Source organism: Panthera tigris, chromosome A2, assembly GCF_018350195.1.
Source record: "Panthera tigris isolate Pti1 chromosome A2, P.tigris_Pti1_mat1.1, whole genome shotgun sequence".
NCBI classification, from domain to species: domain Eukaryota; kingdom Metazoa; phylum Chordata; class Mammalia; order Carnivora; family Felidae; genus Panthera; species Panthera tigris.
This window is the reverse complement of record NC_056661.1, coordinates 152811080-152836239: the sequence shown is the minus strand read 5'-3', so window position 1 is coordinate 152836239 and position 25160 is coordinate 152811080. Positions and strand designations below refer to the sequence as shown.

Below are 25160 nucleotides of genomic sequence, written 5' to 3'. Positions count from 1 at the left end.
GAACGCGAGAGATTGTGAACGGGTTTCTGGACTGAGTGGGAAGGGGTGAGTCCGTAGCCTGGGCCAGATGTGAACACCTCATGCCATGCTGTATCAAGACTTGTCTCTAAAGAGGCCTTCTCTCTGACACCGTGGAAGAGGCAGACAGAACAGATACCTGGTTCACTGATTTTGTCTTGATTTAAATGTTTCATTTCTGTCAATCCACTGACGTCCAGTCACCAGGCAGTAGAAGACACTGGGCTTCAGGTGGCCCTGGAGGTACAGCTGCTATTTCTGGGCCCCCCCACCCGGCAATACTTTGATCGGTGTTTTGCAGTGAGGGAGTCATACACCCCTACGCCCATACTCAATGGCCGGGTTTTCCATATATCTGCTGTCATTAATTCCTTTTCTCCTTTAAAGCAAAATAAACGCAAAAGGATGTGTTTACCTTTTACTCTGTCAAAGTTAGAGTTGAAGCCTAGGCCAGTGGGAGTGGGGGAGCTAGATTGCTTCCTAGAGATTGTGTAAGTTGCTGCTGAGCAGGGCGGGGGGGGGGGGGGCGCCGGGGGACCTAGGGGCAGCTGGGGGAGGGGAGTGGGTCAGAGAGCCCCTAGGAGTAGAGATCTTCCTTGGGACGCTTCAGAGAGTGGGCCCCACTGTCTTACAGGAACAGGCTAGAAAGTGCTGGTTCCCCTAAGAGTTTGGGTTTGTTTCTTGTTTCCTCGTACCACAACCGAAGCGCAGAGGACCCGCTGTGACAAAGGGCATTCCGTTAGCAGAGAAGACCTTGAAAAACTGCAAAACACCCGGGACCAGGGAACCGTTGGTGTGTGTTTTCCCTGTGAACTCTGTGGACAGTATGTTCTCGTTACAAATGTTAGGGTAAAATACTCTTTATCTCGCCCTTCCTACTTATCCTTCTGCTTTTCCTCTGTTTGGTTTCTGCCTTTGCTTTAACTAACCAAACTGACTTTACGTCATTGTCTCTGGGGCTTAGCCATGTGTTTAAAAACTAGAAGCATCAAATTTAGCTTTAAAAAAGAAAAACAAGCGAATATGCTGTAATCTGAAAAAAAACAAAAACTATTGCTCTCTCTAGTTTCCTTTCAACCCCTGTCCACACAAATCTCTCCTGGAACTGCCTCCTCACTTCTTGCGTGGGGTCGGTGTCTCCGTGGCCACCTCAGCCCCACACCCGGGCACCCCGGACCCCCAGGACGCTCTCAAGAGCCGGGGAGAAGCACCCCCTTGGCCTCGCGAGCGGTGGTCTTGCCTCCCTGTCAGATGTTCACCCGCTTGGTTGAAGGGGCAATGGATTGCTCGTTATTAGTAATATTATTATGATGATTTTAATAGTTTTCGGCTCAGGTTATAAGGAAGAACTTGGGAAGTGGAAAGTGACTTGACCATGCCCATCCTTTGTAGCTTTTCCGTGACTTCTGAATGGAACATGAAGCGTCCCCCGCCCCCCTCGCCTCTCCTTACTTCCAAGCAGACACCCCCCCACCCCCACCCCCACCCAGTGGGCGCCCCCTCCGTCTCGGGGTTTCTCGCCGCCCTGTCACCCTCCCTCTGGCTTTTGTGTTACTGCTCGTTTAAAGCTGTCTTCCGTGGCTTTTCCAGGGCACGATCATTTCTGGCCCCCAAAGCATCTCCATCCTGTTTGTGTGCGTTTTTTAACCAAATGAAGTAGCCCAGGAAGTCCTACTTTGGGGCGGCAGGCTTTCTAGTTTAGTAGAATCACTGTATAGATATAGATGTTGATATATATGTTAGTGTATATATATATCAAACCAAATTTCTGATAGGAGAAGTATAGCTTTACCGATAAGGGGGAAAAGGAGCTGTCAGAAGTCAGGCAGCATCGGCAGCGTAGACGAGCCGGGGCCGGCCCCAGGCCGCACCTTCCCTGAGTGGGCCCGAGGCATGGCGCCGGGTGCCTGTCACCCACCTCGCCGCAGCGGAGGCAGGCGGCCCTGAAGGGTGCTACTGCTCTGTCTGGGTCCCCAGCCTCCAGGGCATAGATGGATGAGTGAGGGGGTGGGGGGGCAGCAAATCAGAATGACTGGAATTTTCCATCCCATTTTGCTTTGACCACACATATTGAGCTGCAGCCTCTGATACTATATCACGTTTCTGAAAGTGGGATCCATTAGGGTGGAAAGAGAACAGATCTGTAGACACGTTTACCTTCCAACTGCCCATGAATTCCGGACACTGGATAGAAAGACTCACTCCCCAGAATGAGAGCCGGGAAGAGGAGACCCGGTGATGATTGGTCACCAGTCCAAGGAACATGGCTCCCTCCCCAAGGTCACCTTGCCTCCACCTTCCTCCACCAGGTCATCTCAGCTCAATAGCCCTACGAAAGCCCCGGTCTGTTGTGTTCCTTCACTGTACGGTTTCTGTAATGAAAAGTGTTAATCCATGTTAATCTTTGTGAAAATTATTGCGTGCAACAGTATTTTCTCGTGTACCTCTTTTTCCTATGTGAATTGTCCCTCTTTTCTTTTTTTATTTATAAATGTCTACTTTTTTTAAAAAAAAAAACAAACAAACCAATGTGTTGTAGACCTATATGTAACCTATTCCTTAGTCTCATATTATAGGTATGTTATAAGAATGGATATTTTACTTGGCTTTAGAATGTTTTACAAGAAAAATAATTCTTAACTGATCAAGTCCTTGCTACTAAAAATGCTTGTGTTTTTCATCATGATGTCGTGTGCTTCTAAATTAATAATCATTTTCGTTGTAGAAAAATGGAGTGAATTTATATTAGTCTTGGAAACTAATAATAGCATTGTAAATTTATGAGATGATTTTAACAGAAAAAAATTATAGAAGAATATAGTTATTTTAATTGTAATATTACTAACTGTAGGGTGAGAAAGGGGGGTCCCGTTGTGGTGAACTATGTTATAGCTTGTTACTCACAGTTTCTTTTTGATCATTTTTTCGGTCTCTGAGGTGAAACGAGTTATTAATTAAAATTTGTAAACTCACATATGCATATTGTATATGTGTAGAAATGTAATCACACTTTGTCTTGGAATTACATTAAACTGTTTGGAATCACTGTACACTTGGCCTGCCTTGCTTATTTATTCTAGAACTACAAGACTAAAGAGGTTACTGTCACAAGCAACATCTTCTGGAAGTTATTTAGCCCTTCAGAAACTACTTCATACCCCTGAACGCGTTCATAACCCACCACTGCACCTACGGTTTGCCAGGATGCCTGGGGATGGCTTTAGAGGGAGGGCCTTGAGTCCATTTCAACCTCATCTGTTGGGCAGTCATCACCACTAGCTATTTCTAGAACTTTCATCAAGCCAAACAGAAGCTCTGTACCTATTAAACAGTAAAACCCCATTCCCCCTGCCCTTAGCCCTTGGCACCTACCCTTCTGTTTTCTGTCTCCGGGTACCTTGTGTAAGTGGCATCATACAGTATTTGCCCTTTATCTATTTGCCCTGGCCTATTTCACTTGACCCTGTTTTCAAGGCACATATCAGAATTTCCTTCCTTTTAAAGACGGAATAACATCGCACTGTTATGTATATACCCCATTTGGATAATCCATTCATCTGTGGATGGGTAAGTCAGCTGTTTCCACCTTTGGGGTTTTGTGAATGATGCTGCCGAGGACATCGGTGTGTAAAAATGAATCCCTGCTTTTGGTTCTTTTGGATCTTCGGAGTGGGATTGCTGGATTAAATGGAAACGCCGAACTTTTTGAGAAACCGCCAGACTTACCCGCGGTGACTACACCACTCTACATTCCCACCAGCCACACACAGGGATCCGGCTTCCTCACCCGCGCTCTCGTCCTGCCCTCCGTCGCCAGCGTTCTCAGGCCTTGGGACCGCCAGGCTCCTGGCCCCCTCCCCCACCCCCCATTATCAGTTCCTCGAGGCTTCACAGGCTTCCCAGCCAATCAAAACTGCACCCACCTTCCCACCTGTACCCCCCGCTTCCTGCCACCTCTGCTTCTGCCACGCGCGCCTGCTGTGATCCAACCAGCCGCTTCACTGCTCCTACTGGAGAAGAACCCCCCAAGCCTGTGGACCTCCGCCCGCCTTCGGTGCTCATCAGCACCCCCGCTGTGGGTAATTGGAAGCCTCCCACGGTGCCCATGCCCTTGACTACGGAACCCTTAGTCTGCAGAGTAACCCAGAGAAACCCGGGCCACAGAGCCCCTCAACCCCCACCGCCTCCCACAGACCCATCGGCCTCAACCTCCATGCTTTCTCACTGCGCAGGCTCTTTCTTGCCAAGCGTCCCTGCTTTGGACCTTCCAGCTTTTCTCGCGCGGTGCCCCGCGAGAAGCTGCCTGCGTCCTCTTCCGGAAGCCTGCCCTCGCGCTCCTGACGAGGTCGGTGACCCCCACCCCCACCCCGTCCTGGTCCCCAACCCCTGTGCCTGGTTCTCATTATGCCACACCGTCAACACTTCCTGATTTCCCTTCTCCGCAAAAACCACGAGACCCTTGCAGGTAAGGAACCGCCAGATTTTGTCTTTCACCTCTGTTGCTACGGCATCTCGTACAATGCCAGGCACAGCTGATTTGGCTAAATCAGCAAACTACTCAGCCCATTTCTCTTGCCCTACCAACCCACCTTTTCCTTTGAGTTCTGGGTCTCCCAGAATTCAGATAATACCAACGGAACCTAAATGCTGCCAACGCGTGAACTTGGTTAAATACAACTCAGCCAAACTTAAAGTTACATAAAAACCGATGCAAAAGATTCCGACAGAACTTCAGAACTCTTCCAGGATATATCATATTTTTGAATTCTAAATGCACCACCAGGGATCACAGCCCATGGAGGACACGCCCCGGAGCCTGTTCCAAACCACCAGGTGTCCATTTTGGGTGAGTCTGACTTACATGTTTTGTAACTATGCCCTAGGATAGCTAAGCCTAAGCAAATATCAAATACGTATACAAGCAGAGAATACCCTAAGAACAGACTGTAAACATAACACTGATGGGACGGTGTCCTCATGACCTCGTGATCTCTGAACTTACCTGTTTTGTCCCTCCTGTCTGCCAGTACGAAGCTTTGAAGCAGGCCGCTTGGGCCCCCTCCCCCACCTTGCACACTGTGTCCCACTTGGGCCACCCAAAGCTCTTCTTAGGAGATCTGTTTCGTCCAGGAGATCTCCCTCAGAAGATCTAATTCCGTTACACCGTCTGGCACTGCTTGAAGATGGAAGAAACCCCCGGCTCAGCGACACCCCCAATCCTCACTCCTCAGGGAAGAAACAGGGCTAGGAGCTAGACAGTCTGTAGGGGAGCCCATCTAATTCCCGTTTTTCCTGTTGTTTTACCCATGCCCATCTGCGGGAGGCATACAGTCCTTTCTACTGTGACACTTGCCCTTTGAAGTGCTTCGGAAACAACGCTGGAGTATAGGTACTCTTGTGGAGAAGCCACTTGGCGTGTACTTTTATGTCTTTTCATGTGCTGTATAAATGCCTTCTGTTTATTGCGGTGGCTCTCAGGGGCCTTAGCAGTTGCAGACTAAGCCTGTGGACCAGGCTGCTTGTGAGAGAACCAAGTACCCACTGATAGATAAAAGGCCAGAGCCGGTAAGAGAAAGTGGATGTTCAGAGGCAGCCCCTGCTGGGGGAAAAAAAAAAAAAAATCACAGGTCTTAAGATAGCACAGGCCTCGAGCACCAGGCATTGTGTGAAAGTGACGAATCACCAAAATCTACGCCTGACACTAACACCACACGGTATGTTAGCTAACGAATTTATTTCTTTTTTAATGTTTTTATTTATTTTTGAGACAGAGAGAGACAGAGCATGAGCAGGGGAGGGGCAGAGAGAGAGAGGGAGACACAGAATCCGAAGCAGGCTCCAGGCTCTGAGCTGTCAGCACAGAGCCCGACGAGGGGCTCGAACTCGCGGACTGTGAGATCATGACCCGAGCCGAAGTCGGACGCCCAACCGACTGAGCTACCCAGGCGCCCCTTAACTAACTGGAATTTAAAGAAAAACTTGAGAAAAAAAACATTCTTTTTAAATAAAGAACATTTAAAAACGAAAAAAAGAAAAAGGATAGCGGCGGCCAGGGAGGGAGGCAGTAGGGCAATAGGAGAGAAGGCAGTATTGACAGCATAGTGATTCGGAGCAAGGATGTGGGGACAGCCACCTCCAGCCACTGTTGTTCATGACTGTGAAAGCTGGGAAATCGCTTAATCTCTCGAGCCTCGGTTTTCTTATCTGCAAAATGGGGATAATACTACATGTGACAAGACTGGCTCAATATTCCCCAAAGCTGTTTCTTCTTCTTACTGAGCACACAGCTAGATTGTATCTCCTAGCACGCTTTGCAGATATATATGACCAAAGCTGGACCCTTAAAAAACTGTCACACGTTTATCCACACTCTCTTCCCTCAATTTCTGGATAGATATGGAAGATCCAGTGAAGGACTCTGAGGGCCTGGGGAACGGTGGGGCCACCAAGTGGAGGAAGCCCAGGGTGCTGAATGACTGGGTGGCCTCCTAATACAACCACACCGGACAAAATCACAAAAGAGCAAGAAATAAGTGTTTCTCTTATATTTAAGACTCTGAAATTAGGGTTGTTTTTATTATAGCAATTAACCTATCCCATCTAATTCAGACATTGGTTCCTGGAAGTGAGGTACTCCTAAAACATCTAAACAACAATACATGGGGCACCCAGGTTAAGCTCAGTCGGTTAAGCGTCCAACTTTGGCTTGGGTAGTGATCTCACAGTCTGAGTTCAAGCCCCGTGTCGGGCTCTGTGCTGACAGCTCGGAGCCTGGAGCCTGCTTCGGATTCTGTGTCTCCCTCTCTCTCAGACCTTCCCCCGCTCCCACTCTGTGTGTGTGTCTCCCTCTCCCAAAATGAATAAACATCTAAAAAAAAATTTTTTTTTAACAAGAATACATGGCATTGGCTTAGCAGCTGGACAGAGAAAGAAGGAAATTGATTTCAGGATCTGGAAAAGTGGCAGCCCATGCTATGCTTTCATAAAACAGTGGATAATCATGCAGAAATTCTAAGTAGTCTACAAAAAAATCGACCGGAGCTAACAGGTCAACCTGGCCAGATTATAGGATAAAAGGTCAATGTACAAGAATCGATTCTGCTTCTGTATACTAGCAACAAACCGTTGGAATGTGACAATTTTTTAAAAAAAAACTTATAGTAGCATGAAAAATAAAAATACTTGAGGATAAGTTTTTTTTTTTAATATGTGCAAAACTCTACCCTTAAAATTTGTAACAGGTTGCTGAGATTTGACAAAAAACTTTTAAAAATTGAGAGAGCTACACTGCTGATTAGAATAGTCAAATTATTAAAATGGCACAGCCCTTCAAATTGATTTACAGATTCAATGCAATTAACAATTGTTAATTACAAAACAATTAACAATTGTTAACAATTAACAAAAATAAAACAACAGCAACAACAAACTAGAGCATTAGAGACCCACGTGATAACATCAAACAGCCTTACTTGGAGTCCTGGAAGGAGAAAAGAAGGGTGGGGCAAGAGAAATATTTAAAGAGGTAAAGGTGAAGAATTCTCCAAAACTGATTCCGAGACATCAACTTGCAGAATCGAGAATCTCAGTGTGTACGAGCGTACAGCCAGTCTACAATTCTCAGCCTTCCACAGCTGTCTGCTGCCTCCAGGGGACATGCCTGCCACATAGGTGGCCTCCCCAGGGCCCTGTCGAGTGGGGCTGGGTTCGAATCCTGCCTGCACCGTCTCCTAGCTGTGTGATGTGGAGCCAGCCCCTTAACCTCTCTGTTCTTCATCTGTAAGCATGGGCAGATGATAATGCAGGCCTTGCAGGGACGACCAAGCAGACACCAGATGACCTGGCAGCACAACGCCACACGCTTAAAATGGGCTCCCTGTCGTCCTCCAGCGTCGCAGAGGACATCTGAGGAGGGTCCGGTGTGCAGGCTCAGCCTTCTGCGGGGGCGCTGCCCGCTCCAGGGGCTCACCGAGGATGGGACTGGGGTTTGGGCTCAAATCCGCTCAGGGCACAGCAGCCCAGGCTCCAAGCTAAGCACTCTCTCAACTCCAGGGGGGGTCGCCTTGGCAAGGAAAAACCTTCGCAAGGGGCTAAGTAAGGTGGTCCCTGCTCCAGCGACGGTGGGGGTTGGGGTGGGGAATCCAGCACCGGCGGGGTGTCCCCCCTCGGTGCTGCCCCCTGTGGCCGCCAAGAGCACAGCACCCTGCCCTGCAGCCCGGCAACCGGGTCCGCTCAGCCACATGGGAGACCGAGGTGCTTCGCCTGGGTATACGCTTTGGAAGGATTGCCTACGTTTCTGAAGTTTGGCCGTGCTCCCTTCCCAGCCCTCTTCAGTGCCTGGTTGTCTGCAGGTGAGAGCACAGCCCGGAAGCCCCGGCCAGGCGCTACCACGCCTCGGGACCCCGGGATCCTGCCACACGCAGTCTGGCCACCTGCGTCAGCCTTTCCTCCTTTCCTGCCTTGGGCATTTCTGTGAGAATTAAATGACGTACCACCGGCAAGGCTTTTGAGCCCCACGTCTTTGAGGGGAAGAGATTGTGCATGACTGAGAATAGGGGGAAGTGAGACTCCCCCCTCCGTCCCCCAAAGTAGTCCCCGCGGCAGCCGACCGTTGCCTGGGTGCTCGGCCCCGCAACACGTTTCCCCACCGGGGCTGAGAAGGTGCCGGGCTTCCTGCCACCCCGCCCAGGCGCCACCACTGCCCTGAATCCCTATCACCTCATAATAGTACGCTTGGGTTCCTCACTGGCTTCCCACTAAAAACAAAATGTGAACTCTCAAAATGCCCATATTTTACTAGATACCTGGAAAGCACGCAGAAAGTTCAACATCACCAAGTTGACAGATTTGTCTGAAAATGGACAGTAGAAGGGCTGAGCAGAACACAGCAGGACCTGGTTTCGCTCTGAGCTATTTTCTGAAAATGGGCCAGGACCCACATTCACATGGGCCACTCCCTGGCAGGCCACCCCTCTCAGCCAGCCCAGGGCCCTGAGAGGACGCCGGGGAGGCCGGGCTCCACTGTGTGTGCTGGGGGCCGGGCGCCCTTGGAGCCCCTGCAGGCCCAGGGGAACTGCCAGGCCCCTGCTTCCTCCCCAGGCAGACCAAGGGGGACAGGAAGGGGCCTCAGGACCTTCCCAACCTCTTACCCGCCCAACATGAACGTCATCTTTTCTGCACGGCTAATCCTCCCGCTCATGTCACCCCCCTCCTCCGCTAAGGCAGGATAAGCCATCCCTCAACTGTGTTCCAGAATGTTCTGGTGCTTCCCAAGCTGTTGCCTCTGCTCTCTGCGTGCTCCTTGGGGGATAAAGCTGTTGCTCCCCATGCCCGGCGTGGTGTCCGGCACGCGGTAGGTGTGATGTGAATAGAAGTTTGTCATACTGAGTGGAATAGTAATGAAGGAGCCAGATGGATACCCCCCTCCGACAGCTAAGAATAACTCGGTAGCTTAGCAAAATTAAAGGGTGCCCTGAGGCCACAGAATGTGCTTTTCGTCCTCGGTTCCCACACGCTGCCACCTGCCACACCAGATCAAGTGCATCTTGGTGGTGCCTTCCCGCAGACAGGAACCCAGAAACATGTCCCTCTGCTCCTCCCCCAAGCCGTGGCCCTGGAACAAACAGCGGCAGATTTCTCTGGACGCCAGTCATCTCTTTATTCCATCAGTGACCAACACCACAGCACCACAGACGCGGCAGGGGCCTGCCTGAGAGCCCCAGGCGAGGCAAACAGGGCGGATGCAGGGGGCCCGGTAAGGGGAAGGCCTCCCTCCCTGCCTCCCCAGCACCCCGGAGAAATGACTGTAATGCACTCTGTGACGGTGTCGGAGGAAGTATTCCAGGCCTGGGCCAGGGGGGGATTTGTTGGGGTGGCTAAGGGTGGACTCTGAACTTGAGAAGGGACCGTGTGCAGACGTGTGCGTGCATGCGTGCGTGTGCATGTGTGTGTGTGTGTTTGGGGAACGCCTACACTACTGAGCATGTGGGATTTGACGGCTGAACCACAGGACCTGCCTGGGGCCAAGGAAGCCAGGAACCAGGGCTGTGGGACCTGAATGGGGGCCGGAGCGCAGGCCACCCTCCTCACTGCTTCGCCTTGGAGAGCAGCCTGGGGCGGGCAGGTCTCGGCGCCTGGCTGGAGAGCTGCCTCTGGCCTGACCCACCTCATGTGTAGGCCATCTTGCTGCACACCCAGGGCCGGGTCATAAGACACTCCGTCGACACCAGCCTGGTGGGCTCCACGAAGACGCACTCTCCCAGGCCCGAGATCGGGAATCTGGGGCCAGAAGACAAGAGAGCAGGCAATTAGAACCTGGCACGCACAGCCTGTCGCTGCATGGCCCCGGAGGCCCTGTGACCTGTCCCTTCCCTCCGGAGCCACCTTCTAGTGCCTTGGGCCCCAAAAGAACTTTCTCGTGCAGCCTCTCATTGTTTCCCTACTGTGTCTACCACGGCTCCAGGCACACTGGGGATGTCCGCAGACATCTCCTAAACACAACTGCACTTTCCTGTCCTTCCAGAGTTAGCTCACTCATCCGTCCCATGAGCCAGTATCCAGTTCAGGACCACCCTCTGCCCCCTGCTCCCCAAAGCACCTGCCTACACCATGGGCACCGCCTGTCACAGCTCGTGGGGACTGTGTCTGTCCCCGCCAGCCCCCCAGGCAGTCAGCTCCTGAAGAGCGGGCTCCATGCCTCCCTCATCTCGGCTCCCCTACAGCACACGGTGTCCAGCACAAGAAGAGCCCAGCAGAGATGAGCTGAATTAAACTAGCTCACAGGGGTGGACCTGATTAACCCCAGCGTTTGATATCCAGGCTGTGTTGCCCACAAATTCACTGACATCATCGGTGGACGTGGGGGTTGGGGGTCCTTTCTACCTAAAATCATTCCTGTGAATTTCAGTATTGCTTCTTAACCTCATTGGTCACCCTGATCTGAGTTCCCTGCCAAGGCTGCAGCCAGGGTCTCACAAGAGAGGACACCGGAATGACCTCAAGTGAGAGTGCCAGTCAGGACCACCTCGGTGCCAGAGAAACGTGGCCTAAAGGCCCTTTGGTTGACAGGTGGTCAGCACACTGGGAACCCCAGCCTCCAGGGCTCTCCCAGCTTCTGAGAACAGGAAGCTTCCAGATGAGGGGAGAAAGGGGCAGAAAATGCAAGACTTCTCAGCAGCTCTAAGGATAGGCCTGGGGTGAAGGCAGGAAACAGAGAGAAAAAGGAAGAGACAATGAGGACAAAGAGGGGTGCAGAATGAAGGGCAAGGGAGCCCATGGGAACGGAGGGAAGGAGCTGATGAGCTGCTCGCCCCCTAGAGGCTACCAGCGACTGATGCAGCCCCCAGCCAGTTTCGAATGGGAAGGCCATGGTGGAGCGCTGGGGGCCAGTCCTCCCGCCTTTCCTGCCTTGGGGTCCCTCCTGCATCATCATCACCATCATCAGGTGAGCAGCTTGCACCTGGTCTCTCGGGTCTGGACTAGAAGCTGAGGTTCTTATTCCCCTGTACGCACTCCCCTGTGTTTCCCCAAGCCTGGACTGCCCCCCACCACTATCATCACCCCCCACTGCCACAGACATACACCCCCCACCGCCCACGACCACTGCCACCGGCACCCCACAAACCAGTCCCTGAGAAGGCACACCTGCCACCCCATCACACACTCCCATCCACACCACTTGGGTCGCACGAGGGACACCACCACTGCACACGCCCCCAGCACCCTCAGGAGATGTTTTCTCTAAGACCATGCGCACAGCGCGCAGGGCTCGGAGCCCCCCTCTTCCATGATAACAATGTTTAAGCAGCACAGCTGCCCGGAACGGAGGCCCCATCTCCGGCAGCTGTGGTCACGTGGCTAAGTTCTGGCCAATGCAGAGGAACATCCGGGGCCTGTCTTCCCCTTCCTCGGAGCCACCCTGAGCCACGCAGACCGGCCGCTACACGGACGGGGAGCCCCAAGATGGAAAAAGCCTGGCGGCGGAAAGCCCCGATGGCTACATTACAGCAGAGCCGCCAAAGCAGGCTGCACGGGAGAGGACAGGGAAGTAAAGCCGTTATCGTTTTCTCTGTCACACGCCGCTGAACCCGGAGGTTAGTAGCTCTAGCTGGCCCAGACCCGGGGGGCTCTCTCTGGGGGGTTGTGTCCAGGGAGCTAGGCCTTCCCCAGTCTAAGCTCAGGGGCCAGAAGATGAAGCCTCAGCTCACGTGTCCGGGTCAAACGGGTCCCCGTTGACCCAGTGGAATTCGTCCCCCACTCTGCGCAGGCCAATCCAGGGCTCCCTCCGCGTGAACTTGAACATAAACTCCTGTACCAAGGAAAGAGGGAAACCTGAGTCATATGAGGTCTCCTGACTGTTCAGACATGCCAAGACTAATCTCGGCTGAGAAGGCCGGCTCTCAGGAGTACAGACACTGAAAGGGGGTCCCTCACTGCATCCCGAAAGTAAGGAGCTGGGGTCACAGAGTGCCCTGCGCTCCCACTGACCTCCGTCCCAGCACTGGCCTGCACTAGCCTTGGGGCCCGGAGCGTGCCTGCTGAACCGGGAAGCCTGGAACAAAGTTCATCTTCTGAGGTCAGATTCTTCGGGGCACCTGGGTGGCTCGGTTGGTTAAGTGTCAACTTTAGCTCAGGTCATAATTTTGCGGTTTGTGAGTTCGAGCCCTGCTTCAGGCTCTGTGCTGACAGCTCAGAGCCTGGAGGCTGCTTCAGATTCTGTCTGTCTCTCTCTCTGTCTCTGCCCCTCCCCTGCCTGTGCTCCCTCTCTCCCTTTCTCTGTCTCTCAAAAATAAACATTAAAAAATATATATTTTTTAAAAAAGAAGTGATTGTTAGATTATCCGCTATTTTGGATTGCCACGCCACTGTTACCCTCAAAATGCAAAACGGACCACAGACTCACTAATTGCATTTCTGTCACATTTATACTGATAAAACTGTTGTGGGCGTTAAGTGAGAGCTCATGCCCTGATGTGGACTCGTAGAAGATGCCAGCGTGTTCTTCATCCACAAGTGCCCTGGTAACTTGTAATTCTCACACTTGGCAAAACTGAGTTGAGCTCGGCAAACCGGCCTTGGATTGAAACCATCGGCCTTCGCGACAGCCCCAGAAACGGGAGCCACTTGGGCTCCCGCCCCGTGGGGCCCACCAGCACACCCCAGGCTGGGTGCTTTCTGGAAACATGCCATGGGGGACACCACATCCCTGGAGTGTGGTCCTCCCCGAAGGTCCCCCCCTGGCCCAGGGCTCACCAGCTCCTTCTGGCTCTGAATCACAGCCAGCACAGCATCGTGAGTATGGCAGTGCTGCCTGCCCGTGTTCCAGTCTCTCGGCTCCTCAGAAAAGAAGTAGCATTTCCTTCCGTAGAGCAGCCAGTCCTCTGGGCAGGGCGCTTCGCACTTGATACAGCCCTTGGAAGCTGCCGGGAAGACGGAGAGGACTCAGTGTCTGCCAGCACGCCTGGCCCCTGCCTGGGCCTGAAGGATCCCCAAATCCCACCCACCCCACCCCCGCCTGACTTGGGTGCCCTCCAGTGATGACTCAGGTAGGCTGTCTTCCCACGTGAGCGGCTCTCGCAGTGCCTGGCAGGTAATAGGTTGGTGACTAAATAAACGGTAAGGGAGATCTGGGAGGCTGGCAAGGCCACAACCGCCAGGGGAGGTGACAGCAGATTAGCCCCTGGGTTAAGATCTCATCTCTCTCTCTCAACTCCTGGAGGCTCGGAACCCCAGAAGCAGAATTAGGAAAGACCTAGAGGCCACATGCGCTCTCTCCCCGGCCAGGGCGGGAACCATCAACCCCATCTCATTGGCTGTGCCCTCGGTAGCTAACAATTCAACCTGTTTCACTGCTGAACTGCTGCCAGGTTCTTTTTCAGTGTTGAGCCCCAACCTGCCTTCCTAAGACCTAGACCTCCAGGTCTAGGTTCTGCCCCTGGAGTGACCCAGAGCAAGCCCAGCCCGTCTTCTGCCGCCTACTTGAAGAAGGATGCCAGACTCCGCTCATCCAGGTTTCCATAATTCCTTGCGAAAGATGCTCTCCGCACCCTTCTCCATCCCGTCTGGCTCACTGTGGTATGTCCGCATGGTCACCAAAAGGCTGCCACCAGGACAGACAGAGGCGGCCCCACCCCCAGCAACAGTGCCATACTGCCTTCCAGTTGCTATGGGCTTTCCTGCCTGCAGACAGCTTCAATGAAAAGAATCAGTGGGTATGTGCATACGTGCGCTTTCCTAGGCCGGCAGAACATACGCTTGGATCGTTTTCATATGATCTGTTTCCAAGCCAGGTCTCCCCTGTGTCCTGAACTCGTATAAATCACTTTGTAAGTCCATATGGATATCTTATTTTCATTTCTTCCACCTTTATCTCATTCACATGGGCTCATCTGAGTTTTGAAAGACACACTTTAATCTTGATTTTTTTTTTCCATCTGTCTTCTAAGCATCCTTCCTCTGTCATCCTAAACATCCTTGTAACACCTACAAATTCCATAAGCATATTTTTGTTTGTGTTCGTACGAGCGATTGATTAAAATGTAGACCAGGACAAAGCCAAGAACAGGCCTGTGGTTCTCCAGCCCCTAAGGATCTATAGCCACACCGACACCAATTAAATAATCGACACTCTGGCTTATCTGCTCAGTGCACTGCGATCACTTGGGAGTATTGACCATGGTGAGGCCACTTTCAACTGCCTTTCCACAAGGATCTCCAAAGAGACTCTGTTGTGCTTTAGTAAAATCACAACATGCTATGTCTTTGCATGGCTCTGACCTCCCCAACCCAGCACTGGGACACCCAGTACCAGGAAACCAATTTAATTTGTAGTGATTATTCTAGGCTAGGCTGGCACCAGTGGTCACCATATTCTTTTCTAAACACTCACAAATCCCCTGATTATCACGCATGCCCGAAGGTGAGGATTTAGCAGGAGCCGATGTTGTCATTGGACTTTTCTCCCATTTTAAGGTGCCCGCCTCTGGTCTTAGGGTGCTTCTCAAAGATTAAAGCCAGAGGCACTGAAATCACTTTGCAGACTCTTGAGAACCCACGACATACTTAGACTTGAATCCATTCAAAGCAGCCAGATCTCCTGGTCATATAGCCTCACCTGTTCTTAGTTGCAATTTCCTCCTTTTTATTCCTTTCTTCCTTCCTCCCTTCCTTCTTTCTTTTTGTCCTCAGCATTTAGGGGGACTGACACACAGCAGGGCTCAATAAATGTTCACTAAATGAATGAACGTGATCTTTAAAGGCCCTCATCCCCCAGCCATCTCCTTCAAGAAGCAGGGTCTGCCTAACTCACCCCAAGCTGGTTTGTGTTCTTGAAGCACGTACGGAACAGTCCCTAAGTAACATCGCTCCTTCCCCGCATGGCTTAGTAAAGGGGACATGTGGAGTCAATGTGTGACTATATTATTTTTGGCTACACTCTCATCTGGAAACAGCACTCTGTTTTCTGTGCTTTGTTCCCCACAGAATACGTAGTATGTCTGGAACCTTTCTTTACCTAATTAGACTTTACCTAATTTGACAAGGGGTGTATATGGATATAGGCGTCTCTGTATACACTTGCATAAATGCTCTGACATGCATGCTCACCCAAGATGCTCATCACCACCAGGATAGCGAACAGAAGGACTGCGATGGCCCCCAGCAGGAGACGTGTGGTGGTGTCTGAGAAGAAAAGAAAGCGGTTCAATATCCGGCCACCCACCCCACCGCCAATCCCCATCGCCAGCCCCAAGTCCTCATAGTGAGAAAATCTGGCCTGAGCCCGGCAATCTGTGTTTTTTGTGTTTTTTTGTTTTTGTTTTTGAGAGAGAGAGAGAGCATGAGAGAGGGAGGGGCAGAGGGAGAGGGAGAGAGAGAATCCAAAGCAGGCTCAGCATGGAGCCCAATGCAGGGTTCGCACTCATGAACCAATGAGATCGTGACCTGAGCTGACATCAAGAGGCTGATGCTTGACTGACTGAGCCACCCAGGCGCCCCGTCAATCTGTTTTAGCAAGCCCTCCGCGTGATTCGGATGCATGCTGAAGTCTGAGAGCCTGTGTGCTGGAACACAGTTCTGAATCTGTGACACTGCCCTCTCCCGGCTTAAAAGCCCTCCTTCCAAGGCTCTGCACTTGACCGTCTTCTGTGGTTGTTAGGCTTTCCAGTCCTCACCTCCTGCTGCTTCTCTGCCTGGTCCCCGGTTTTGGCCACATGGTCTCCCTGAAACAACCCAACCCGTCCTCACAGCCCTGGGGCTGGGTCTCTGCCCTCAGAGCTCTCCTCCTCCACTGCTGCCTCTGGAAATCCTGCCCATGTCTATACCTGGCATCCTCTTCACAATACCTCTGCCTTCTCCCCTTTTAATGATTTTTTCTATCACTGAAAATTTTTATTTTATCTTTAAGGGAAGAACCCTTTGAGACTTTAGACAGCCTATTAAAGTTCTTCTTACTGTCAGAACATAGACATCACATAAAAGTTGCCATTTTAACCACGAAGTGTACAATGAATGGCGTTAATTACATCCATGATGTTGGGCAACAATCCCCACTGTCTTTTTAGTTTTACAAATAAACTTTCTCGTCACCCAAACAGAAACTCCATTCTGATTAAGCATTCATTCCCTGCTCCCACCTCCCCCTGCCAGCCCCTGATAATCTCGAAATCTTTCTGTCTCCACAAATTTGCCTAGCCTAGATATTTCATATAAGTGGAATCATACAATATTTGTCTTCTTGTGTCTGACTTATTTCACTTCAAGGTCCATCCACGTGGCAGCATGTGCCAGAATGTCATTCCTTTTTATGGCTGCGTAATATCCCGTTGTGCAGATACATATATATGTTATATGTGTATATACGGTTGTTGTTATTTACCCATTCATCTGTTGATCGACACTTGGTGGGGGGGGGCATGAACATCCAACCCATAACAATGTTCTTGAAGAAGCATCCCCCCAAACCCTTCTGAGCTTCTCTAATCTAATTTTGCCTTCTAAGCCCCCCTGCCACCCTGGAATCTCCCTTTACCAGCAGCCTGAGGATCTCTCTGCCTCCCTCAGGTACTGGCTCTCCAGCACTTTCTGTCCCACGCCTTCTTTTTTCTTGGTTTACTCCCTTGTTTGGGTGGAGCACATCTTCCAACAGAGAAAGGACAGAGCAGGACCACCACACCACACAACCACCAGCGGTAAACCATCGCACCGTGTCCTATGGTGAATGCTCCCCCCTGGAGCTGTGAAGTCAGAGGCCTGAGTGCTGCAGGTTGGACAGAATTCTCCTGCAGAATGTTGAAGGCGTTAATTAACGGTCTTCTAGCTCCAGTGTTGCTCTCGAAGAGTCTAGAGCCATTCTCACCCATGATCCTTTTCATATCAATTGCTTTCCACGGGTGCTGGCTGGCTCAGTTGGAAGAGCATGCCCCTCTTGATCTTGGGCTCGTGAGCCGGAGCCCTACATTGGGTGTCGAGATCACTTCAATAAATAAATACACTTAAAAAAAGAATAGTAGCTGGGGCGCCTGGGTGGCGCAGTCGGTTAAGCGTCCGACTTCAGCCAGGTCACGATCTCGCGGTCCGTGAGTTCGAGCCCCGAGTCAGGCTCTGGGCTGATGGCTCGGAGCCTGGAGCCTGTTTCCGATTCTGTGTCTCCCTCTCTCTCTGCCCCTCCCCCGTTCATGCTCTGTCTCTCTCTGTCCCAAAAATAAATAAAAAAAAAAGTTGAAAAAAAAAATAGTAGCAATTGCTATCCGCCCCCTGCCAGAAGCTTTTAGGATCTTTTCTTTATCCCTCGGTCTTCTAAAATTTCATCATGCATGCCATGTCCTAGTTTGGGTCCATTTGCGTCCACTAAAGTAGGCAATCAATGGGCCCTTTCCATCTGGAAGCTCGTGTCCTTTGGTTTCAGGAAATTTTCTTTAATTATATCATCAATGGTTTCCTCTTGTCCATTTTCTCTGTCCTCTTTCTGGAAGTCATATTCTTCAGATGTTGGACCACCTGAATTGGTCCTCTGAGTTTTTTTTCTTTTTTCCCCCCTTATCAACTATCTTTTTGCCTTTTTTGCTCTATTTCCTAGGAGATTTTTCTCAACTTTATCTTCCTGCTCTCCTGACTTTTCCATTTCTGCAAGTATTTTTAATTTTCAGGGTGGCTTTTTTGTTTTGCTATGGTCTGCTCCTGTTCTCTGAAGACCCATTCTCAAAGCATCCTGTTTTTAATGGTGCCATATTTGCTCTGATCTCTTTGAGGATATTGCTAATAGTTTTTTGGAGGGGGAGAAAAAGAGGAGAGGTGGACAGAAAGCTTAGTTCTCCTTGGATTGTCTGGGTTTCTTCCAAATTGCTTTTTTTTCCTGTTCATTTGTTTTGGTCTCTAGTTTCCAAGTCAGAGTTTCCTCAGATGTCTGGAATTCCTTGGTTATTTGTTCCTGATTAATGCAGGAGGAAAGAGTCCACTGGGGCCTCTGAAGCTGGGAAAAGCCTTATTAACTGTGGGGTCCCAACAGAGTGACCAGGTGGGGCTCTCTGAATGCCCCAGGTTTTTCCTCTTGGGTGGGCCAGAATTCCCGGAGAAGTCTCTTCTGTTTCCCTCCCAGGCAGAGAGGCCGGGAGACCATGCTAAGTATTCAGTATGTAAATGTCCGCTTACCTGCTTGCTCCCAAATGTACTGCTGTCTCAAGACCCTCCCTAAGACAGCCTCAGACTCCTGCCAGCGCTGGGAAGATGCTGGACAGCTGGCAAAGAGGCTCTGGGGAACTAAATCATTTCTAAAATGTTCGACTGGCTCTCCCGTTTCAGCTCCATCTTCCCTCGCTGCCGTGATGACCGGTGTCCCCATCTCCATACTCTGGGGTTCCTGCATGTGACTCAGGCCATTCCTCTGCTTGTCCAGCCGGTGGAATCAGCTGGCATTCATCATTGACCCCTAGCTCCCAGTTGTGTTGCTATTGTCTTCTCTCCTTCTCTCATCGTCCTTCTGGCCTTTTAAAAATCCCTTTACCAATGTGTTAGTGGGCTTCTGGAAGGAAAGAGGATAAATGTGTGCATTCAGTTTGCCATCCTTACCTACGGGTGCAGCCGGCATTCTGGAATCCTCCCTATGAGCAAGTTCTCTGCTGGCAAGTGGCCAGGAGCCTAGGGGCAAGCGGCTGCAGGTGAGAGCAGAGACTCACGTGTGCCCTCCGGGACTGGGCTCTTTCTGCACCTTCTCTGTTGTCCTCAACGGCAGCTTGTCGTAGGGCTGATCCCCCCTGAGCTGCCTGGTAACTGCCTGTGGCAAGTGCCCTGTATGTATCCTTCCTCTCCCTTCTCTACTCGCCCGTCTCGGCCGATACACGCTGGCACCATAACGCTTTGTGCACTGAAGATAAGAGCATAGCATCTTAAACCACTTTGGTAGGTTCAAATCCCAGCTCTGCCGCTTTCTAGATGATTTAGTAACTTTGCGGCAAAGTTACTTAGCTTCTATTTTTACTTCATTTTCTCCGCCTTTAAAATGAGGTCATAGTAGTATCTGCCTCCTAAAATTTTGTGAGAAATCATTATTCAGTGCTTAGCAGGTGTCTGGCTTAGAAAGCTCTACTTCAATGTTAGCAATCACCATGGTGATGACGATGATGATGATGATGAGCCCACAGGCTCCTTTAGGGAAAAGCCCGTGCTTTACTCACCTTTGGATTCCCTACATAGGGTACAGAGCACCCGCCAGTACTCAAAAACCTGGGGGGGGACTTAGCTACACTGAGTGACAATGTCCTTAGTCAGCCTTAAACTCTGCTGAGTTTGTAGGAAAAGCCACATGGATGAACAGCTGCTCTCTGGGGGTGGGGATGTGCACGTGCATCTCCAATATCACAGAACCAGGGAGCCTCTTGGGACTTTCACAGGGATAACTGCTCTGGACGTTGCACTGTGGACAGAAAAGACCCTCTAGGGAGTCCCGACTCCTTGCCCACTACTGCTCTCACAGAGGACGGCTGTGGGGCTGGACAATCCAAAACAATGCTGTATTCGTTTCCTAGGGTTGGGGTGACAAAACACCACAAACCACATGGCTTAAAACTCCGCAAATTTATTTGTCTCGCTTCTGCGGACAAGAAGTCCACGATCAAGGTGCCAGCAGGGACACACTTGCTCCGAAAGCTAGGGGAGTCCTTGCTCTCTTCACCTGGCTTCTGAGGGTTTGCTGGTGACCTTCCTCACCCCCGGGTTTGCAGCCCTTCATTCCAGGCTCTGCCTTCTTCATCACATGAACCTTCTCCCTGTGTGTCTCTGTCTTCCTGTGACCGTGGCCTTATAAGAACACCAGTCATATTGGATTAGAAACCCACCCACTCCAGAACGGGCAGCCTGGGTGGCTTAGTCAATTGAGCGTCGAACTTCAGCTCAGGTCATGATCTCACATTTGTGGGTTCAAGCCCCGCATTGGGCTCTGTGCTGACAGCTCGGAGCCTAGAGCCTGCTTCGGATTCTGCGTCTCCCTCTCTCTCTGCCCCTCCCCTGCTTGTGCTCTCTCTCTGCCCCTCCTCTGCTCACACCATCTCTCTGTCTATCAAAAATAAATAGACGTTGAAAAAAATCTTTAAAAAATACAGTAAAAAAAAAAAAACAATTCAAGCCATAACAAATGTCTAACTCAATCATTCCTTCTATGCAATACTCCACAACAGATGGAGTTTGAGGGTGCCGTTTATTTGCGTTTATAAATATATATGAATTAGCCTCATGTTAGAAGGAACCGCTGAAAATCTGGCTCCAACCCAGAAGATGCCCCATCACCCTCACACCCACAGCCCAAAAGAGACTCACCACTGACCTCTTTCTCAGTTGTCAGGGCCACAGTCTGGCAAGCATAGTCTTGACTGTTCAAAACTATCAAATGCAGAGTTTGGTAATTTTTAAAATTTTAAAAGGCTTGGCTAAATGCATGTGTGTGGTTTTGACCAGGAAGTTGTGGGTTTATGTCTAATCAAGAAACTTTCAACATTAAAAATTCAGAATCGGTGAGCTCTGAAAAATCTATAGCCTGTGATGTGCAGAATCGTCCCCTCCCGTACCCCCAGGCTACTCGCTCTTCCCCAATCCCACCCCCGCGGCCAGAAATATCCCCATCTCCTGTCACCCCCAGTCTTTCTAGAACCCAGGCCTCGGCAGCGCGCTGGGTCACCTTTCCTGGCCGCTCCCCGAGGCCAGGGCATGGAAAGAAAGGTTAGCCACAGGGAGAGAAGGCTTGCTCAGGAGAACTTCCGTCTGGCTTTCTATTTATAAAGCTAATTGTTCATCTAAGGAAAGTCGAGAAGTCGTGAGCTCTAATTCTGGTTTAAATTTAAGAAGTCCTCAATTTCACTTAACCTGTGAGGAGGAAAAAAGGTCCGGGCGGGAGGTAGCAGCGTTGTCTGGAGAGCCTGGGCCAGAGAGCTACACGCATCACAAACACAACTCAGTTCTTCCCGATTAGCCTCATGAAGCCCGAGAACTCTCAGGTCAGAGGCCCTCCTGGCAAGCACACGTTAGCAAACAGCAAACAACTTGTATTCTTGGGCAAGAAGCTTAGCCTGTCCCAGTGGGCTTGCTCATCTGCAAAATAGGTAACAATACTCACCAGCCCCTGAAGGGTGTGTGGGGGGGTATTAAATGAGACAGTGTCATGAAAGCCTCTGGCCCGGGGTGGGGCACACAGTAGGTGCTTGAGAAATGCCTGGCACTTGGTACCAAAGGAGCACAGCCCCGCCCCGACTGTTCAGCTTGGTCAAGTCAAAAAGTCTCTCACTTGTCTCAAGACAGGTACTGGGCGGGCAGACCCCTCATCCCATCACAGGTGTTTTCTCAGTGTCAGCTGACGGCTCATTCCATGGACTTCAGCGGGGGCAGGGAGCAGACTCAAGGTAGGCAATTGCACTCCCCCGTCACGGGCGCAGGATGCCAAGTCCAGAGAGCTGGTGACAGGAGTCACCTGCACAGCCCACGCCCCTGTGCCTTTGTGTGGCCCTGAGAGGCAGAAAGAGTTATCTAGCTTACTAGAAAAGGAAACTGAGTCAAACAAGTTTGAAAACGGCCAGCCCATGGTGGGGGAAGAATCTGGCTTGGGTTTACCTGACTTTGAGTTCTTTGTACCTCACCAAGCTGCCTCAGCCCCCGTCCTGTGATTTCTGCCCACACAGCAGCACCCTGGAGAGACCAGGCCTGGTCCCTGAGTTCCCCTCTTCTGACAGGAGATGGGGGTGCCAAGGGAGCACCCAGCAGACTCTCAGAGCACCGGGGGGCCCTGGACTCGGACCCCAGATACTACAATTCCTGCAGAAAAAGTCCATAGGCCACAGATGCTGGGCCTCCAAGGACCAAGGACATCAAGGGTGGGGCTGCTTCTGGGGCGACCAGGGGGAGAACCAGAGGTGGCATGAGATGAGACGCAGAGCCAGGCAAGGACCGGCAAGACAAGGCTGGACTGCAAGAGACACTAAGTACAGATCAGCGAGCTTCTTCGCGGGTAGAAGAATCCGTGTCCCAAGAGAGCAACCGGGCCTGGGCCTTATTCAGCCTAACCGCAGATGGTCAGCCCAGCCCCGGTTGGGAGCAGAAAGCAGGATGGTCAAAGTCAGGGCCGGAGGTAAAATAGGAACCAGCAAGCCAGAGGCATTGAATGCGGCCACACCACCCCTGAAGCGGCCCTGACCATCAGGGGGCTGGACTTAGGCTAGGGCAGACCCTGCAGGAATGCCTATGAATGAATGAATGAAGACTCACAGGCAAAAGGAGTGAGCAACTTCCAGACATAACTTGGGCGGGAGGGATGCGGGGATCACAGGCAAATCTGACAATGCCCGACAGAGAAAGCGGTTTGCCCACCTTTTTTCAACTCTACTCTTCCCCGCCTGCAATGGCTCTTCTATTCTGTGACCCAACTTCTTTGCTTCCTTTGTCCCAAATCACCACCCAGGCATCTGACCGTCCCTCCCTCCAGAGTTTGCACAGCCCCTCCCCCACACAGGCAGCCCAGACCCCCAGCCCACCGGCCTCTGGGCCAAGAGCTGATATCACAGCCCCCCCCCCCCACCTTCTCGGCAAGGTACCTGCCCTGGCAAGCGCTGGCCAGGTCTCGCCCCCGACCACCACCCCGCCTTCCTCACTGACCTGGTCTTGGCCTGACCCCTCTTGATCGCCACCACTTTTCCAAGGGCAAATCCACTGTCTCATTCTATGCTTAACTCTCAACAGTTTCTTCAGAACAAAGTCCAATGCCTGGGTGACCATTCACAGTCTGGACCCTCCAGATCCCTCTCTTCCCATCCCTTCCCCTCCATTCTGTTACTCTGGAGTTCAGTTTGCCACGGGGACAAGCTGGTTCTGGCCACCTGGCCCCTGAACATGTCATTCCTCGAGCCTGGGGCACCCTGCCTTCTCTCCACTCCAAGAAGGCTTCCTTTTCTTTTCTTTCCTTTTCATTTTTATGCTTATTTATTAATTTTTGAGAGAGAGAGAGAGAGAGAGAGAGAGAGAATCCCAAGCAGGCTCCGTGCTGTCACTGCAGAGCTTGATGCTGGGCTCGAACCCACCAACTGTGAGATCATGATCTGAGTCCCTGACAAGAGCCACCCAGGTGCCCCGTAAGTCTTCCTTTTCTAATACTCTGCCCCCAAGGGTTAGGTGACCCAGGCCCTGGGCTTCCCTAGTTAATGCTGCCCAGATTCTCAGCCTTTGGACTGGGGGCATCGGGAATATCCAGAAGTCCAGAGGGCCAGCCCTCTCCCTTGACAAGTCTAGCATCTCCCACACCACACACCCCCTGGGGCCACAAAGTTTCCCCAATGAGCTCATGAACTTGAATTCTATTTTCCACTTGGTTCCTGCCCCCTTGGCTGACCAGGGTCACTCCCCGGGCCCATCTGACTGGAAGAGGAAGGTGGCACGCATGACCTTGCCAGGAAGAGCCTGAGGCATATTCTCCACCTCTCTCCTCCCTATGTGGCCCCGTCACCGCCAGCGCCCCCTCCCCTTCCCACGGCGCAGGGGCACCTTCTCCGGCGTCTCCAGCTTTTGTCACTTTGCCCAAAACATTTCCACCACTACAGATGGAAGCCACCCTCTCAACGTGCACATCAGGTGAGGGCCGGTCAGGAACCGTCCCCCTTCATTCTGGAGGAGATTGGGGCTCAGAGCATGAAACCCGCTCCCAAGGTCAAAGAGTGGGTCAGCTGCCTAGGTAGGGTCAAGGCTGTAACTGTAGCGGTCCTTAGCTACGGTCCTCCCCAACTCCGCCATGTGGCATCTGACTGCCCTGAAATCAATCCTCCCGGCGCTCCCGCCCTCCCTCCGGGAGCTCGGCCAAGGTGACTCTGACCCGCCTCCCGGGTCCCGGGTCCCGGGCCGGGGGACGGAGGGCCGCTCGGCGCTTACCCTCCAAAGCCGCCTTCCAGCTGGTGCTGCCCTCATAGCCCGACCCCGATCGCCGCAGCAGCCCCTCGGGTCCGCGGCCCTCCGCCTCCGCCGGCGAGCGCGGCCTGGGCGCTGCGGGGGCGGGCGCGGGGCGGGCGGCGGGGGGCGGCGGCGGCCGGGTCCGCGCGGGGGGCTCCCGGGCCGGCTCCATGCCCGGCGCTCCGCCGCGCCGCGCCCGCGCTCCTGCGCCGGGGTGCGGGGCCCAGCCCGACGCGCACTCGGCGCTCCGCGCGCCTTGCGGGCCCCCCAGGCCGGCCTCGGGTGGACGAGGGCCGCGGTTCGCGCAGGCCGGGGCTGAGCCCGGCTCCCCGCGCCGGACCCCCGTGCCCGATCGCCGCCGCCTCCGCCAGCCGTGCGCGCCGCGCCTGCCCTGGCCGAGCCGCAGCCTCCGCGCACAGCCGGGGCACGGGGAGGAGCGGGTGGAGGCAGGCGGTAGCGGGGCTGGCGGGGTGGCGCCTGGGGGGGTGGGGGTGGGGACGGGGAGGGGACGGGGAGGGAGGAGGCGCCGAGGAGCAGGGACAGCCCCACAGCCCCGGGCCCCGCCGGCCACCCGCTCCCTTGGCAGGATGCCAGATGCTGCGGAGAGAGGAGCGCGGATCCTGGAGCCGGGAGACCTGTCCTCTAATCCGGGGCATGCACCTCCCAGCCTCCCGCCTGTCCTCTGTAAAATGGGAATAAAGTTTACAGGGATGACGCGGTGAGATTCCAGGAAG

The 25160-nt window shown here is 52.4% G+C and overlaps 1 protein-coding gene across 1 annotated transcript; it reads right to left on the bottom strand.

Moving 5' to 3' along the window:
* Window positions 1-9654: 9654 nt before the first annotated feature.
* CLEC2L (C-type lectin domain family 2 member L) lies at window positions 9655-24598 on the bottom strand. The gene is made up of 5 exons (XM_007082649.2): window positions 24409-24598; window positions 15622-15696; window positions 13270-13436; window positions 12225-12325; window positions 9655-10296 (listed from the first exon to the last, which is right to left on the bottom strand). Exons 1-5 carry the CDS (start codon window positions 24596-24598, stop codon window positions 10185-10187), a joined length of 645 nt encoding a protein of 214 aa, XP_007082711.2. The 3' UTR covers window positions 9655-10184.
* Window positions 24599-25160: the final 562 nt, after the last annotated feature.

Bases quoted from the DNA above. Each gene is read 5' to 3' on its own strand.
- CLEC2L (XM_007082649.2), bottom strand. From the start codon at position 24,598: ATGGAGCCGGCCCGGGAGCCCCCCGCGCGGACCCGGCCGCCGCCGCCC. The intron at 13,437-15,621 runs GTGAGCATGCAT...TCTTCCCGGCAG, and splicing joins GGTGGTGATGAGCATCTTGG to CTTCCAAGGGCTGTATCAAG. The intron at 10,297-12,224 runs GTGAGCTGAGGC...TTCTGGCCCCAG, and splicing joins GACCCGTTTGACCCGGACAC to ATTCCCGATCTCGGGCCTGG.